This window comes from Falco punctatus (assembly GCF_963210335.1).
Source record: "Falco punctatus genome assembly, chromosome: 8".
NCBI classification, from domain to species: Eukaryota; Metazoa; Chordata; class Aves; order Falconiformes; family Falconidae; genus Falco; species Falco punctatus.
In genome coordinates, this window is record NC_137588.1 from 10,488,729 (window position 1) to 10,503,876 (window position 15,148).

At 40.1% G+C, this 15,148-nt stretch overlaps 1 protein-coding gene across 6 annotated transcripts in view; it reads left to right on the forward strand.

The window, feature by feature from the left end:
• The window catches only part of ERBB4 (erb-b2 receptor tyrosine kinase 4), a 640,461-nt gene that overhangs the window by 316,478 nt on the left and 308,835 nt on the right, over positions 1-15,148 (forward strand). For all 6 annotated transcript variants that reach the window (XR_013930080.1, XR_013930081.1, XR_013930082.1 and 3 more), the window contains exon 3: positions 13,942-14,128. Coding sequence is in view for 2 of the 6 variants with exons in the window: in XM_080399817.1 (XP_080255943.1) it covers positions 13,942-14,128 (187 nt within the window). In the remaining 4 variants the exon portion in view is untranslated. The remainder of the gene's footprint in view (positions 1-13,941; positions 14,129-15,148) is intronic.

Below are 15,148 nucleotides of genomic sequence, written 5' to 3' on the forward strand. Positions count from 1 at the left end.
GCAATTTTTCTGTAACTACTGATAATTTGTGTTTTACTCTTGACTTGTCAACTTCATTTCGGTTAAGAATTCCATTACACAGCATAAGGACATCGTGTGACACAGACCTTTCCTTTTTCTGGAATGCTTACAGCCTAAATGGACAGACGAATGAAAAAAGCTGGCAGCTTTTTGAAGGTAAAGGAAAATTTACTGAATCCTCTCTTGGGGAAGAGATGCAGAGAGATGAACTACTGGGCTGGTGGAAGGGAACAGAGAGCCTCTAAAAGGAAGAGATTAGAAGACCTGAGCTTGGCTTGTTTAGTGTAGCAAAACAGAACCTTAAATTGTATATTAATTGCTGTCAATACCTGGGAGTAGTTTAAACTAAAGGACAGTGCCAGCACACAAGCAAATGTCAAGTAAAATAAAAACCCTTGGCTTTTGAGAAGGTGTGGGCAGGTGACAGTTCCCTTCTTTCTCAAGCGATGGTTTGACAGAAGGCAAAGGCCAAAGCTCTTGCAATGACAGGCCTTTAACATTCACCCCAGCAAATGTAATTAAGGTCTGCGAGGGTTGCATCCTGGAAAGGTTTTATCCCTTGGTTTGTAATGCTTTAATTTAGTATCAAATATTCATGGCTTGGCAGGGTCAAATAGGGATAGGAAAGTACTGTAACAGGAATTGGCAAAGTAGGATGGTGAAGTATTCAGCTGAAAGGTTAGCCAACCATGGAAGCCCATTAGGAAAAATACTGTAAATATCTTCCTGCATCTGTGAGTCACAGAACTAAACATGAGCCACTGCTGCCTGCAGCGTGTAGGACTTGTGAAGTCTGAAGTGCAACATGTGCAAGCTCCCCCCCCCCACACACAATATTTCAAGTGAGCAGACAACTAAAAGTCCCAGTGCTTGGCTGGTTATGTAGTTACATACATCACCTTTTCCAAATGTTGAAGCATGTGAGGTGTGCTCTGCACATAGCAAGTGTTGTCTCATGGCTTAAGGGATAGAAAAAAGGCTGGTTTTGAAACAGCCTAGAAATACCTATGCAAGGTTGTTGTATGACCAAATTATTTTGGGGGGCATGCCCTGACTAATTAAGGACATGATTCAAAGCCTGTGAAATACTATTTATTGACTCCAAAGGATCAAGGCTTATGCTGTCCAATGTAATAATCACAAATCAAATTTATCCAATAAATTCAATTACTAAATTAATTCAATAAAACTGAACTGATTTATTCATTCAGTAAGATGTTTTTGGAGCCTGAAAGGTGTGTTTGGTGCATGTGGTAGGGAGTTCTGAGGTTGGGAAGACTGGGTCAGGAAGCAAGGGCAAACACAGCCTTCAACCGGTGGGACAATGCATGAAAGTAACTGACATTCAGGGCATGGGAATAATGAGCTATTAGAATTCTAAAAGTGTCTCTTCTATCTAGGGCCGTGTGAGAAAAGAGGGAGGAGAAAAATAATTGGGTAAACAGGCTGTGGAGCAATATGGAGAGAGTAGTTGTCTGGCTGCAACCTCTGGAAATAATGTGGTGCTTCAGGAAATAACCTGTGTGGATGTGGTGGGGGCTGACGCTGAGCGTACTGACCATATACTCTATCTCTGAGAGTAAAATACCCCTGACCTGCTATCTTCTATTTTCTCTCAAAAGCGCTAGTTGCTGTAAGTAGAAAGGAATTGGGTAAAAAGAAAAAAATAAGTTGTTTGGAGTCAGAAATGCCTGCAACTTTAACCTGGTACTATACCTGCCAGTTGAGCTTTAAAGCCAGGCTGGGTGCTGCGAGAACGAGAGCGGGTTTTGCTCAACTGAGAAAAAGCTGTCATTTTAGCCAGGATTATTCTCTTGTTTCACAGCAACATGCAATTCGGTGAGGAAACTACCTAAGGGTTGCATTTTGAGACACAGAAAACATCTGACAAGAAATTCTGTAAGAATACAAACACACTTTTTAAGCATATATGTGTATTTGTAAATACATATAAAAGCTATATATAGATACACACATGCATGTCATGCAGATCGGAAATTTCTGAGAACTCCAGCATGGCAAAACTTAATTCTGCAAAAACCTCAGGCACTTTTTAGAGTTAAATTAATACTGGTATAATTAAAATGGTAATACTATTTGTTAAAAAAAGTGTATTTAAATAATTAATTTTTCTACTGGTTATATGGAGTGTGCTTAGCTTTAGCAATTATATGCTAAGTAAAAGCAACCTCTCCTGTAATGATTTCATGATAATCTGACCTTTGATGGTCCTAGCTCACAGCAGCTGGCACTTTCTATATAGTTTACAGACTGTAAAGTAATTAATATCTATGAAATACCACTGCTGGCTGCCTGATGTAGTTGGGTCCTTGAGCACTCTCTTTCTCTCTCTCTCTAGCTGTCTTTTCTTTTCACCTCTGAATATTGAATGACAGATTTTCAAGGCCAACATCTGGTTGCTAACTTTGGGAAGAGGAGGCCCTTGTTGAAAGAGAAATCTCTTCTGGGTACGCTAAAGCCTGGTCTTGGATGACAGCTCAAACCTGCTGCATCCTTTTTCTGATGGAGGATACATCCCCAACATGGTCAGTGAGATTAAGGAGGCAGAAGTGGACAAATTCAGTCCACTCAGCCCAGACTTTGCTGTTTCTGTGGGGTTTGGACACAGCCTGGCTCACTCGAGTGCAGCACTCCGTATCTCAGGGTCACAAGAGGATCATGAGGTTTAGGGGTCTGGCTGTTGGACTGTTCTGCTTGAAGGGCACAGCCCAGCTGAGGGATGCACTGGTGAGCACCCTCTGTTTGGAGATTCAAAAGACATGATTCAAATTCTGCCATGCTTAATTTCATTTAATATTAAGAACAATAATTGCTCTTCAAAAGCTGTCTTTCATGGAAAGGTAATAAGGGTATTAATAAAACCAGGTGAGGAGAGAGGCCCTTTTTTTAGCTTGCTGCATTATTTTATTATTGCCAATCAGCTGGGAACTCCTTTGAGATTATTCCTATGTAGTTAATAACATTGTTTCTGTGATGACTTTAATGACTGAACCTTTCTTCCATCCTTAGCTATGACAATAACAGCTCTGCTTTTTCTCCTTCAACAAGCTATTGTGTGTGGTTCAGTACATTAAGGAACGTTATTAAATGTAGAGGTTTCCTCTAATTAGGCCATTGGCAAAAGATTGCTTGTCCAATCATTTGCGGGTGATAAGTATTGAAGGAAATAATATCTTGTACAGAGTATTACACTTTTTCTGCCATGCTTTCCATAAAAAAAGAACAAAATGATATAAAAATAAAGTAGTAAGATTGCAAACTCAAGCACTTGGAAATTAGATAATGCCAGAATGACAAGTGCCTGAATCTGCCTTGCATTGGAGAGACACATCCTGTCCTTCTCCACTCCTGATCACGAGCAATTCCCCTTTCCTTTCTGGTCTCTTACCCCATTTTTTTCCTTTCATAAAATTACCATTTCTTCTAGACTCTTGATTCTTAAGCTTTTTAGAATTTTTATATAAAGAGCAAACCACTTTTTTTTTTTTTCTCTCTTTTCCAGGAACAGAACTAAAAAAAAAAAAAAAGGTAGAACTTTTCCAACACCCCCCCTTCAGAGGAAAATCTTACCTTATGGTTAGTTCAGTCACTGCAGATTAGAGGTTGTTTTCCTGGTTGGTGGCACCCTGCGTAATCTCAAAATCGGGAGTTTACGTGTCTTTCCTAAAGAATACCTGTGAATTTGAAAATCAGATTCATTTACTAATTGCTTACATCTTATAAATTATGGATCTATCCTTGAAGGAGACTTTAACAATCTATTAAAGCCTGAATAACAGAGCTATTCTCCAGCTTCTAGATAAACAAAATGAAAACACAGCTTTAAAAAGAAGAAGCCTCTTCACTTTTTATCTTAATGGAAATAAACCTAATCAAAAGCCAGCGATTAATGAATCTCTCCAGGGTTTCTGTTCTTGAAGAGATTAGAGTTACAAAGACTGAAACAGTTTCAATGGGTAGGTGTGATGTTGAGCTCAGATTATGTACCTGTATATTCTCAGCTAGAAATAAGAATTGCTAAAATCCGATACTTGGATGAAGATTCTCTTCAATGAAAGCAGGCAGTCAACAATTCCTCCAATATTCACTAATTTAGGTGTGCAGAAATGTCCTAGTGTGCCAATAAAGTCAGTTGTTCTCAGGAAACGCATTTAAAATACTCATTATAGAGCAGTTGTTGCACATACAAAACAAACTGCAAGTATGTTTTTAAGAAAGTATTTTCTTGAGAAAGGAAAGCAAAAGTCTCCAAAAATAAGCTAACTACTTTTCCAGGATTGGACAGCTAGCTATTTGCTTCTTGCAAAAAACCAAAACCCCAGACTGAGAATGTTTAGCAGAAATTTGGCAAGGTTAACACATTTTCACTATGTGTAGTCAGTTCCTGCATCCAGAAATAGAAACAGCCTTTTGCTTTCAGGAGTGGCCTGACACCTTCACCTGCAGTTTGAATAGAAAAATGTGAGAGTCCTGTCATTCAACTTCACCTCTGTACCAGATCTTTGGAATGTTTAATTCATTCTGCATCACTCCAAGGAGTGGGAATCATGCCAGCCAAGGGCTCCCATTGCTTCCACAGTAGATGGTGGGGAGATAGAATAAACGTGTTTAATTTATCTAACTATAGACTTGCCTGTAGTTCATACCAACCTGGCAGTGTGCTAGGATAACAGAAATCACAATGTCTGATGTGCAAAGCCTGTCAGCCATCATGTATTAAATGAACAAATAAAACCTACTTCTACTGTTAAATGCCCACAAAACATTCCTAGGATCTTAGCAGGCAGCTTGCTTACAGTGGTGTGTAATTCTGTACACCCTTTTACAGCCTCGCTGCATTTGTTGCATCTGACTTCTGATCAGACGTTTTCATAACTATTGTGGGAAAGACATCCTTCTCCAACCTCTCCATTTTGTTCCCTGTGTAAAACCATTCACTTGCTGTCCCAGGGTGCACATAAGCTGAAAAAGCTTTGAGTGCTTTGAGCTGTGAGAGACTCTGAGCACTGGTCCTGCTGCTCCTCCTTCTCTTCCATTTTATTCCCGTGGGAAGGAGACTTGGGCGTGGATGGGCTCCCTGGTGTACTTCAACCAGGTCTGTAATCTGGAAGACCAAGTAAGCAGCCTCCCAAGACTTAGTCAGGCAAAAATGTCATGGGGATTTTAGAGTATCACAAATGGGAATGAGGAGGAACAGAATGCTTTTTGTCGTCTTTTGTAGATGATCTCTTGTTTTGCCAAAATGAGTACACCAACTTGGTTCAGTCCATGGGCATCTTGGGATGCCTGTGGCTGTGCAGTTGGCACTTTGTGTAAATAGGACCGTGAAGTGTTGTGCAGTGAAGGTAACAACTGGGGTCAAGGCTCCTTGCATTGTTAGGGAGGCACCTCTGCTCCAAAGGACTACACAGTAAAACTACGAAAAAGAAATAAATAAAGCTGATGGCAGATACAACATCCCAAGGCAGTGCTCATGCTGTTGGCCTGTGCTGCCTCTCTAAAGCAGTTTCAGGTATCTGTTTGGAGAGGCGGTCCTTGCTTTGTCTTTCATGGTGAAAGCATTCCAAGACCTTTGAATGTGCTCACAGCTTCTCATAGGATATGGCTGTCTGCAGGAAATTGATAAAAGGGGATGTGTTTTCCCATGGTTATTGCTTTCCTAAAAGTCTTCCTGTGTTGATATTATTTGGTTTATGAAGTAGCAGTTTGTGCAATTTTATGCTGCTTGAAAAGAAACCATGATTTACTTGATTGAAGCTCCCAAAAGCAGAGAAAGCAAAAGGCATCAATCTCTCCAGTTGGAAATTCTGTAACTGGGCAGCTATAAACTGATGTGCTTTGAGTTTCTTCAGAATTTAGCTACTAGTAAACAGCCAAAATGGTAAAGCATTTTGTAAGAGCATAATGCTCTCATTTTAGTCTTTCCAATCTAATTTATGACTAAATTTTCCCCTGGGAGACAATACAATAAACTTTCCTGGAAACCATTCTGCAAGTATGTTGAAGGCCAATCAGGTATTACAGTTTAATGTCAAAATTCTTATTGATTTGCTAAATATGTAATCATACATAGCTTTCCTTAGGACAAAAAGGTTTTAGCTGTGAAGATTGGGTTGTTACAGAGTAGGGACTGTCTAGGTCATATTGTTGCTCAACATAAGCAGCTTAGGATTTATTGTGTGCACTCAGGCAGCCTGTGTACCTGAAAGTTAGATACTTTCTAAGCAGATACACAAAGAGGAGACATGCTTTAGACAGAAAGCATTGGGAAGACTCTCAGATATTGATGTAAGCCTGATCAGTTTCTCTATTCAGATTTTTTTAACTGAAAAGTAGGCATAGACGCATGGTGCAAACTGACCCCTGGGCTTAAGTCTAACTCAGTCAACAGGAAGAATTGTTGGATACATCTTTAGAAATTGTATTTCAAAATTCGAAAGCAAAAGAGCTAATTTGATCCTATTATTTACCTGTGTTTTCCATTTAACGTTCCAGTTCCCACATGATTATTTATTTATTATTTCATTTTTCATGTTCTTCATTGTTTTGCAAAATGAGTCAAAATACACATTTCAAAGGCACACCATGCATTTGTCCATCTCCATTACTTTTGTGTTATTTATGGGGCTTCCTTTCCAAATGTCATATTTGGGCATTTATCTGCAGTTTAATGGATTCTAGACTGGCATTTGTTTTGCCTCCAAGCCCTCCTTGGACCCTCCTGTAATGTGTATTAGCTCAGACTCAGCCTGACTTTCCTCATGTATGCAGCAGTGTGATTCCTATATCGAAGCTGGCAAATAAATAACTACACAGCTAATTCTCCTAGTTTTACGTATGAAAAGTCTCACTCCTGAAATAATGAAATGTAAAGACCAAACATTCAGAAAACAAAGCTTTAGTTCAACAACTCCCAAGGTGGGTTCTATAAATTATGTAGCAAAATCTTCACTTACAAATTTCTAACAGCTTTAACAAAAGATCCATCTAACTGACTGCTACTTTACATTTGAGGAAATTAGATGCTGTGTTCAATCCATTGATCTGCTGCTCAGGATATTATTAATATTTTGTAAACATATTACCAAAGAAGGCTAGATGTCTTTGAGGACAAGACTGTGACCTAAGGTTTCTACTAGCTGTCTTAAATAACTGAATCACAGTCTTTTTCTGCAGCCATGCAGGCTCCTTAGGCACAGCTCTTAACAAAATGACATCTAAGCATTTCATTTGCCTTTAATACATCTTAAAGCAAACTGAAAGACTACCAGAAATTCCTCTCCTCCTTTAACAAGTTTGAATCTTAGCTCCAACTTTAATGGTTTGGGCAATAACCTCTTTGCAGCGCCAAGCAAACTCTAGCTACAATACACCGCTTGATTCTGGATCAGGCACCAAGAAAATGTTTTTTACAATCTCTCTTCTGATATTGATCAGTGTGCTCAAACTCGAGGGATTTTTATTGAAGCTTGTACAGCATATCTGGAAAACTGCTGGTGCTCGGAAGGGCTTAACATCACAATTTCACAAGTGTTGACGTAATTGAAGGCTGCACAGCGTGGAAGGAGACAAGACGTGAGCTTGTGGAACAAAATTCCTTATGTGCATGCTCGGTGGTAGCTTTGACGCTGTCTATAAATGAAATGTCCTCTTAACCATGGGAAATGTCAGTACGTACTACGTTTTTCTCATGGTTATGGATGGGGATTTGAGAGAAGCTGGCAACAGCGATATGCCTGAATTCTATAAATAAGTCTCCTGAACTCCTTTGAAAAATCTCAGTTTATCGTGTCGTTAAAAATTCATAGCCATCAATGAGCAATGCATGGAACTGCTAATTGAGCTCCATAAATTGCAATAGTCTAGCTGTTTCCCCGTTTTGAGTATTAGCGTTTCCCTTAGAGTTAGCATTACAAGTGCTGTAGCTGCTTAGAGGCCACTTTGTGGTTCTGCAGTAAATGCTATTTTTTTTAATTATGACAATGAAAGATGTATTGCATTGCATGGGTGAAAATGTATGCACAAATAATGAAAATTAATTGATGGTGGTTTAGGTTAGCAGCACACTCACAAACATGCCCAGCTGAATTTTGTGAAGGTGGATATTAGGATTGCTCTGAGAACTTATTTAAAGTTAAGTAAGTGTCGTCTTTGCCATATAGCGGGGTTTTGCCTTTAATAAAAACAGGAAACAAATTTGGCCAGTTGGATCTTGTACAGTTCTAAGCAGATATAAATGCCTACCTTTTAATTGATCAAAAAGTGGAATGTGTTCAAGTCAACCTGAGATGTGAAAAGCTTCTGAATGAGATGACGTGGTGGTGCCTAGTCGTGTTCACTATGCTACGACATGTTAACCTTTGTTAAGGTGGAAAAAAGGATGGTTCACTTAGGAAATATTTTCTTTTCCCGTTCGTATCACTTAGAAATCTGAATTTCTTAGGATTTAATGTAATGAGACAATGCACACAGTTCATGTTGGAGGGTCATCTTAGCTCCTTGGATCTGAGTCAGGAGACTTTTGTTATCTGCTGGCAGCCGAGCTGTGCGAGGAGCCTTGCTGCTGCCTCGTGAAATGGGTATCCCCTGAAAATAGAAATTACTGTATTTCAACAGATGGGATGAAAAGTGTCCATTTGGCTTATTCCCTATTTATATCTAATGTAAAGTTTTTTGTCCTTTCTGTTTCCCTTCTTGTGGTGGAAGAACAACAACCCTCTTCCCTGTGGAAAACCCTGTGCTTCTGCAGACTTTTCCCAGCAGCTGACTTTCTCCGTACCCCGGGGGTGGCACCCTGCTTTCTCCTGGGGACCAAAGCACCTCTGCCTCACTGCAAAACAAGTGCTGGGAAAGCAAAGACTTTTGATTTTGCCTTTCGAGTGAATATGCTGAATATATATGCTTTGTCTTTTTTTTTTTTTTTTTTTTTCCCCGTTGTTCTTTGTGAATTAAACACTCCTTATTCAGGTGGTCTTCATTTCCTGCATTTGTGTTTACTGGCACTTTTAAAGTGAGATCAAAGCAGAGTCGAAATGTAGATGAGTTTTATGGAAAAGGGAAAACTTAACCTAAAATACTATTAATTGCTTGGGGCCCCACAAGCATGACCCAACTCCCTGCAGCAGGTTTGACTCATGTGCTGGGGATGTGTGCCCGGTCAGATGTGGCAGCAAGGGCTGGATCAAGTTCAGAAACTGGATATATAACACGTCGGCTACTGAAATAAGCCCCCACGCTATGGCTCTCCTCAGTGCCTCAGCACAGCCTAACCTTCCCCGAGAGATGTTAAGGAGACTTGGTGGTGTTTATGAGAAACACCAGCTTCCCTAATCGTTCATTGATCTGTTGTTCTGGGCAGAATGATGAAGTTTTTGCTGTTATTTTGCTCTGTTTCACTCAGATTCATTTGACTTGAGCCGAAGAACTATTTAAGATGGCAAGGAACAATCTTGCCTTTTACTCCCAACTGACACGATAATTTTGGCTTTGCTCTCGGGAGCTTAAAATGCTTTACCTGTGCTCAGCTAATTTTAGTTGTAATTAAGGAAACAGGCTGTCTAGAGCTCATTTTTGCAGTTCATCAACTGAAAAATAACCTCTCAAAATAACCATTTTGGTGTCAGATTGTGGCCCTGTGCCCTTGGAAGCGGCTGCACCAGCATGGCTGAGGAGAGCCGCGGCTGCCATGTTGTAGCCGCCCCCCGGGGCGGGCTGGTGCCTGCAGGCACAAGGAGTTTCTGGACACACGGCCTTGACTAGATCCATCCAAGGGTGACGCGTTTTTATGTTTAAAAGCAAGAAATTGGGTTATATTGTGAATAGTGGAGGCTGCTGGGAGACTGGTTTCTAGACCTACCGTGCCTGTTTTTAGGGTGCAGGGCAGCGCTGGGCCTTAGGGACTGCAAGCTGTGAGGCACAAATACTCATCTCCTGTCCAAAAATGTAAGTGTGGAGCTTTTTTTCTGGTAAATATATCGGACTTGAATCTTGTGGCTTGGTGTGGTTTTAAAGAAGCTCCTGAGGCTTCAGGTTTGTCAAGGATTAATGCTCCCCCCTCTTGTTTCCTGCTAGAAGCATGCCCTTTCTTATTTCAGGATCAGATAGCTAACAGGCCTAGTCGGAGAGGCAGATACCTTTGGCTCTTGAATCCTCAAGCGGCATCTCCTCATCTGCTTTTGGACAGCCAGGTGTCTGCTCAGAGGGCTCAATGAACAGTGTCCCTTGTCCCTTCACGACAGGGAGCTTGTGAGTTTGAGCCTTTTCCTCATTCAAATGTATATGTTTGTTCCTGCTGCCGTACACAAACAACTTTGGAGCGCTAAAATGCATTTACCAAAGCAGCAGGAGTGCTATGGGAACCTGAGCCGGTCGCTGCCTCACTTGATAGCTTCTTCACATAACACGTTGTGTCTCATGAGCTGGAAAGATGACAAGGAAAGGCAAGGTCATGCTGACTGGGAATTCCCAATCCAAATAATGCTGTAATGGGGTTAGGGGGGAGTCCCGCAAAATCACAGTGGTCAGCAATCAAGATTGGCGGTTGCCAGACTTCATTTGGTTTTCCCTGTAGGAAACTTTTAGCTTTAAATCTGTTGGCAATTAATCTGCCTCTTTCTATTTCAATTGTAGGTTATGGGAACAAAGTGCAGTTATTTGCATACTTGTCTCCTTTTTTTTTTTTTTTTTTTTTCCCCTCTTTCCTGAGGGACAGGCACATGTAGAATGTATTTTTGCAAGGACTTCCAGCCCTAGCAGGAGAATCAAACTAGGAGGTGACATTTCAAATTACCACTGCTGTGAGTCACTCTGAGTCACTCTGCCTACTTGGTGGAACACCAATTAATGCTGAAGTAAAAGCATCTCAAATAGAGCACTGGGATACCTGAACTTATACCTGAGTTCAGGACACCTGAACAGGAAGGCGTTCAGCCTTGTTTACAAAGGATGAGAGGTGCGAATCATGCCTAACCTTGGTATGAGTTGCAGAGTAGGAGATTAGGCTGGCTGATCCTGTCTGGTGTGAGGATTTGTGAGCCTGCATGGAAGCCAACAGGTGTCTTTGCAGGGCTCTGATACAGCTTGGAGTGAGCTCCAAGCAGGAAGGTCTTCCTTTTCAGTAAGAAACATGTCAAAACTCGCAGTGATTGGCAGTGTGACAGCTTTGGCCAGGAGTGGCCAAAACCTGAGCTACCTGCTGTACTTCCAGTACCTTTTTCTCAAGCTGGACCAGCCAGAAAAGATACCATCCTGCAAAACATGTTATTGCTCTTTTTCATTCAAATTTAAATCAAAAAAATAAAATGAAACCACAGATTAATAAAACAGACCACTAGACTTGGTCAGTCAGATTGCTGTGTTCTAGTAAATTAGAAATCCTTTGGTTTGTTTTCATGATTTTGTTTTGCAAGGATTAACATGGCAGTTTCTCCAGCAAATAAATAGCATTAGACATTGCAATATGATAGAAGCTATGGGACTGGAAAGGACCCTGTGGCTTGTCAAAATACTTACAAAAAATTGTCATTTCTGTTGGATAAACCAAACAAAGTACAGGGCTTTTGGGATGGTTCACAATTAGCAAGTACAAAAATTTTTACTCCCCCCCTGCCCCCTTTTTTTTTAAAAAAAAAAAAAAAAAAACCAAACAACTTTGGAATGAAGATTTGCTGCTGAGTGTGTTTCTGTATAATTTCAGTGGTGTGCTGAATTAGGGTCCTTTCAGGTGGGCATGCTCTCTGGCAGTAAATAAGATACCCTAAAAATAGAAAACATGTCTCTAAGTGACAAAAATTGGCAGGAAGGACTTGGTCAGATGCAGTTTTGGAACTGCTTTTAATTTTTTTTCAACTCAGTTCCAAGTTAAACATCACTTTAAATTAATTAGAGCAATCACAGTATCCCTAGAATATCAGTGGACAAATTGTAGCTGTGAGTGTAATTTTAATATTTTCTAAATTCTGAAGAGAGACTAAAAAAACCCAGCTTAAGGAAATTTTTCTGTACAATGAAAAACAAGTTCCTGACCAAACTGGCTAAGCTGAAATGTCTGAAAGCAAAAAGCTATCATGAAAGTGCTGGAAAGCTTCTGATTATAATGGAATCAGTGTCCTGGGGTATAATGCAGTTCTACATTTAATATTGAGCTACTGAACCGTACTTCTCAACGTAGCTCAACTCACTGGGCTCTCATCAAAGTCCTGTAATGACACTGTGCTCTGTTTAGATGCCAAGCAAGTCTTGAAATAGCTCCAGAGCTCTTTCAGCAGCTTCAGCTGGGTACAGACTTTGACTTTAGAAGGACAGCTACTGCATAGAGTTTGTGGCATATAAATCCTTCTTCATGTATACTGCCACACTTGTTAATAATCTTACGAACTTTTATAAACCTAATTAAAAGGTTCTTGCACACTTACATATTAAATCATGGCAACCAGCTAAGCAAAAGCCTGTCCTTTGTGCTGCAAATTCATGTTGCCTTTGTTAATGATACATATGCAATATGTTCAGTTTGATGCCTGCTATTGTTTGCCTGTTTGTTTTTATTATGATATTGACTGGAGTCCCCATCATGTTAGCTATAGTCTGTGCATGTTACTCTAAGCAGGATTTTTCTTTATGTGTATTAAGGTATTGACTTTGCCAAAGGGAAAGAAAAAGTGCATGCATCCACTTAAGCACACAAGTAGTTAATCAATTTCTGTCCATTAAATACGCATACACACATAAATATATGTGTATACAGTGGTTGCAGGCTGTTGCAGGCATGGAATTAAATGACATTTGAAAGCCATATTTGAGACCCTTTCCAAGATGGAGATCCTGTTTCTGGGAGCAGCTCTGGGCAGGAGCATCACTCAGCCTGTGTGAAGCGCTGCTAAGGATGGTGGGGTTCTATGTGAGTGTTGAAATGATGCTTTTCAAAGGCGTTTGCAGATATCTAGGCCTCTTATTTAAATTCCTTAGCATGATGTTTATTTTCTAAAAGAGCAGGCTTTAAAATATTTTTTTCTTTCTAAAAACATCTTGGTTCTGTTAATCTTTTTGGACTTTGAAAACCTGTTTCTAGTTATTGGGGTTGGGTTGTTTTTTCTCCTTGCAATCCAGGCAACCAATTCCAGAGTATGAGTGAGAAGGTTAATGAGTAGTTCATCTAAAGCAAACAAAGATTTCAGCCAACCCAAAAATGCAGCAATCATTTTGCTAAAGATTTTGGTTGAAGTCTGGGGTATATAGCATGTATGGTTCCAGTGTTTCCAGATGAAACTTGAAGTTGAATCTTTGTGAATGTTTGGTGATGTGTATCATTTAGAAGTACAAAAAGTGGGTGTTAATACATATGTTCTTTGTCTTTATTTACTGTTCCAAACCTGTCCCCTGTTTCTACCATCTGCTCCTGTTTGATGGTGAGCTCTTCCAGAGATGTGTCTCTTACCCATGTTGTGTTGATTCAGTCTCACCCTGAAATATTCTGTGCAACAATTAGTTGCAGACAAACAATCTTACCTGAACTGTGGCATTGCCCCAGCAGATTCTGCTCATGTACAGCCGAGGCCTTTGACCTGCTCTCTGCTTGAAGTTGTGCAAAGTTGTCCTTTTGTGCATCTTTAATACTCTACTGTGAATTTCTGCCAAAGTTTAATAAAATTAGAAGAATGGCTATCTCTTTATTTTCTACTTTTCAAATAAGTATCTCTAATAAACTCAATTAAATAGAAACAGCAATGTGCTTAAAAGCAATAAGTTGAAACAGAGCTTGTTTTCTAAAGTTTTGTGGGTTTTGGGGATTGTTTTTTCCCCTTGGGTACCAGCATCTCATACTAAAGCATCCACTGTATGAAAAATTCAGAACAACTAAAAATGAACCATTTCTAATGTGTATGTTTCATTTTTGCCTTTCAGTCTATCAGAGAAGTCACAGGCTATGTTTTGGTGGCTTTGAATCAGTTTGAATACCTGCCATTGGAGAACCTGCGCATCGTTCGTGGGACCAAACTCTATGAAGAGCGATATGCTTTGGCGATATTCCTTAACTACAGAAAGGACGGTAACTTTGGACTCAGGGAACTTGGCTTGAAGAACTTGACAGGTAAGCGATGAATTCATTGAAAGATGTAAGTGTGATAAACTGGTTGCAAGAAAAAAAGTGAGCTTGTTGAATGTTTGCCCCGATGCCCTCAGTCACTTGCATTCTGCAAATAATGGAGGTACCACAGACGCTGGCAGTCTGCACATTGTTTGAGAGCTTTGTCAGTACTTCGTTGTTTTTTTCTGTCCACAGCTGTACTTCTCTCAGTGCTGATCAAAGACAGTGCGTGGAAGTCATGCCAAGAATGTATTTGAAACAATAATAGTTGTTGAAAGAGTAGATGAATTTTTTTCTTAGTTTTGGTATAGTAAGCACATTGATTTCCTTGTGATCCTTGGGCATTGCACGTGTGTTGCTTCAGGTGTTATGCATTTTCTGCCAAGTTAGCATCCCCTCTGTCTCTGCTCTTGCTGCTGTCTCTGTCACCATTGATGCTGCACTGGGAGGTGGGGGGAAGGAAAGGTATAGGAGGGAGAGACTGTGTTTGGTGTATTTAATTTTACAACTCCCTTTTTTAAGGAAAAATTACATATAATGCACTTATATAAAGTGCGTTATATATAGTGAGAAAAGTGCTGATATTCTTGAGACAAAAATGTAAGTACCGTCCATGGTTTTACATTAATCTGTAAGTTCAGGGCTGGATCATGATGTGGGGTAGATCAACATTTCTTTTCTCTCAGCTGAGGATCTACAGTCAGTGATTTGGAGATTAAGAATTGGCTAAATATCATTGGACTGTAACTTAATAAAATGCAGGCAGTGGTAAATTCTTTTTAGGGAGTTCACTGGAAATATTTTATTTATACCTGGTTCCTCATCAGCTGTGATCGTTTCTGCCCTAAGCGCTGGTGATTGTGAAATGCCCTTATTTCTGCTAGTGGCTAAATGCTGACACAAGATAACAAACCTGAGCTGGATGTGGAGTTTGAACCTCAGTACAGAGAGGTGAGAGCCTTCTGAAGTCTATTTAGGCATCCTTCACTCTCTTCACTCTCTGCTTTTTTTTGTGTTTCGGTA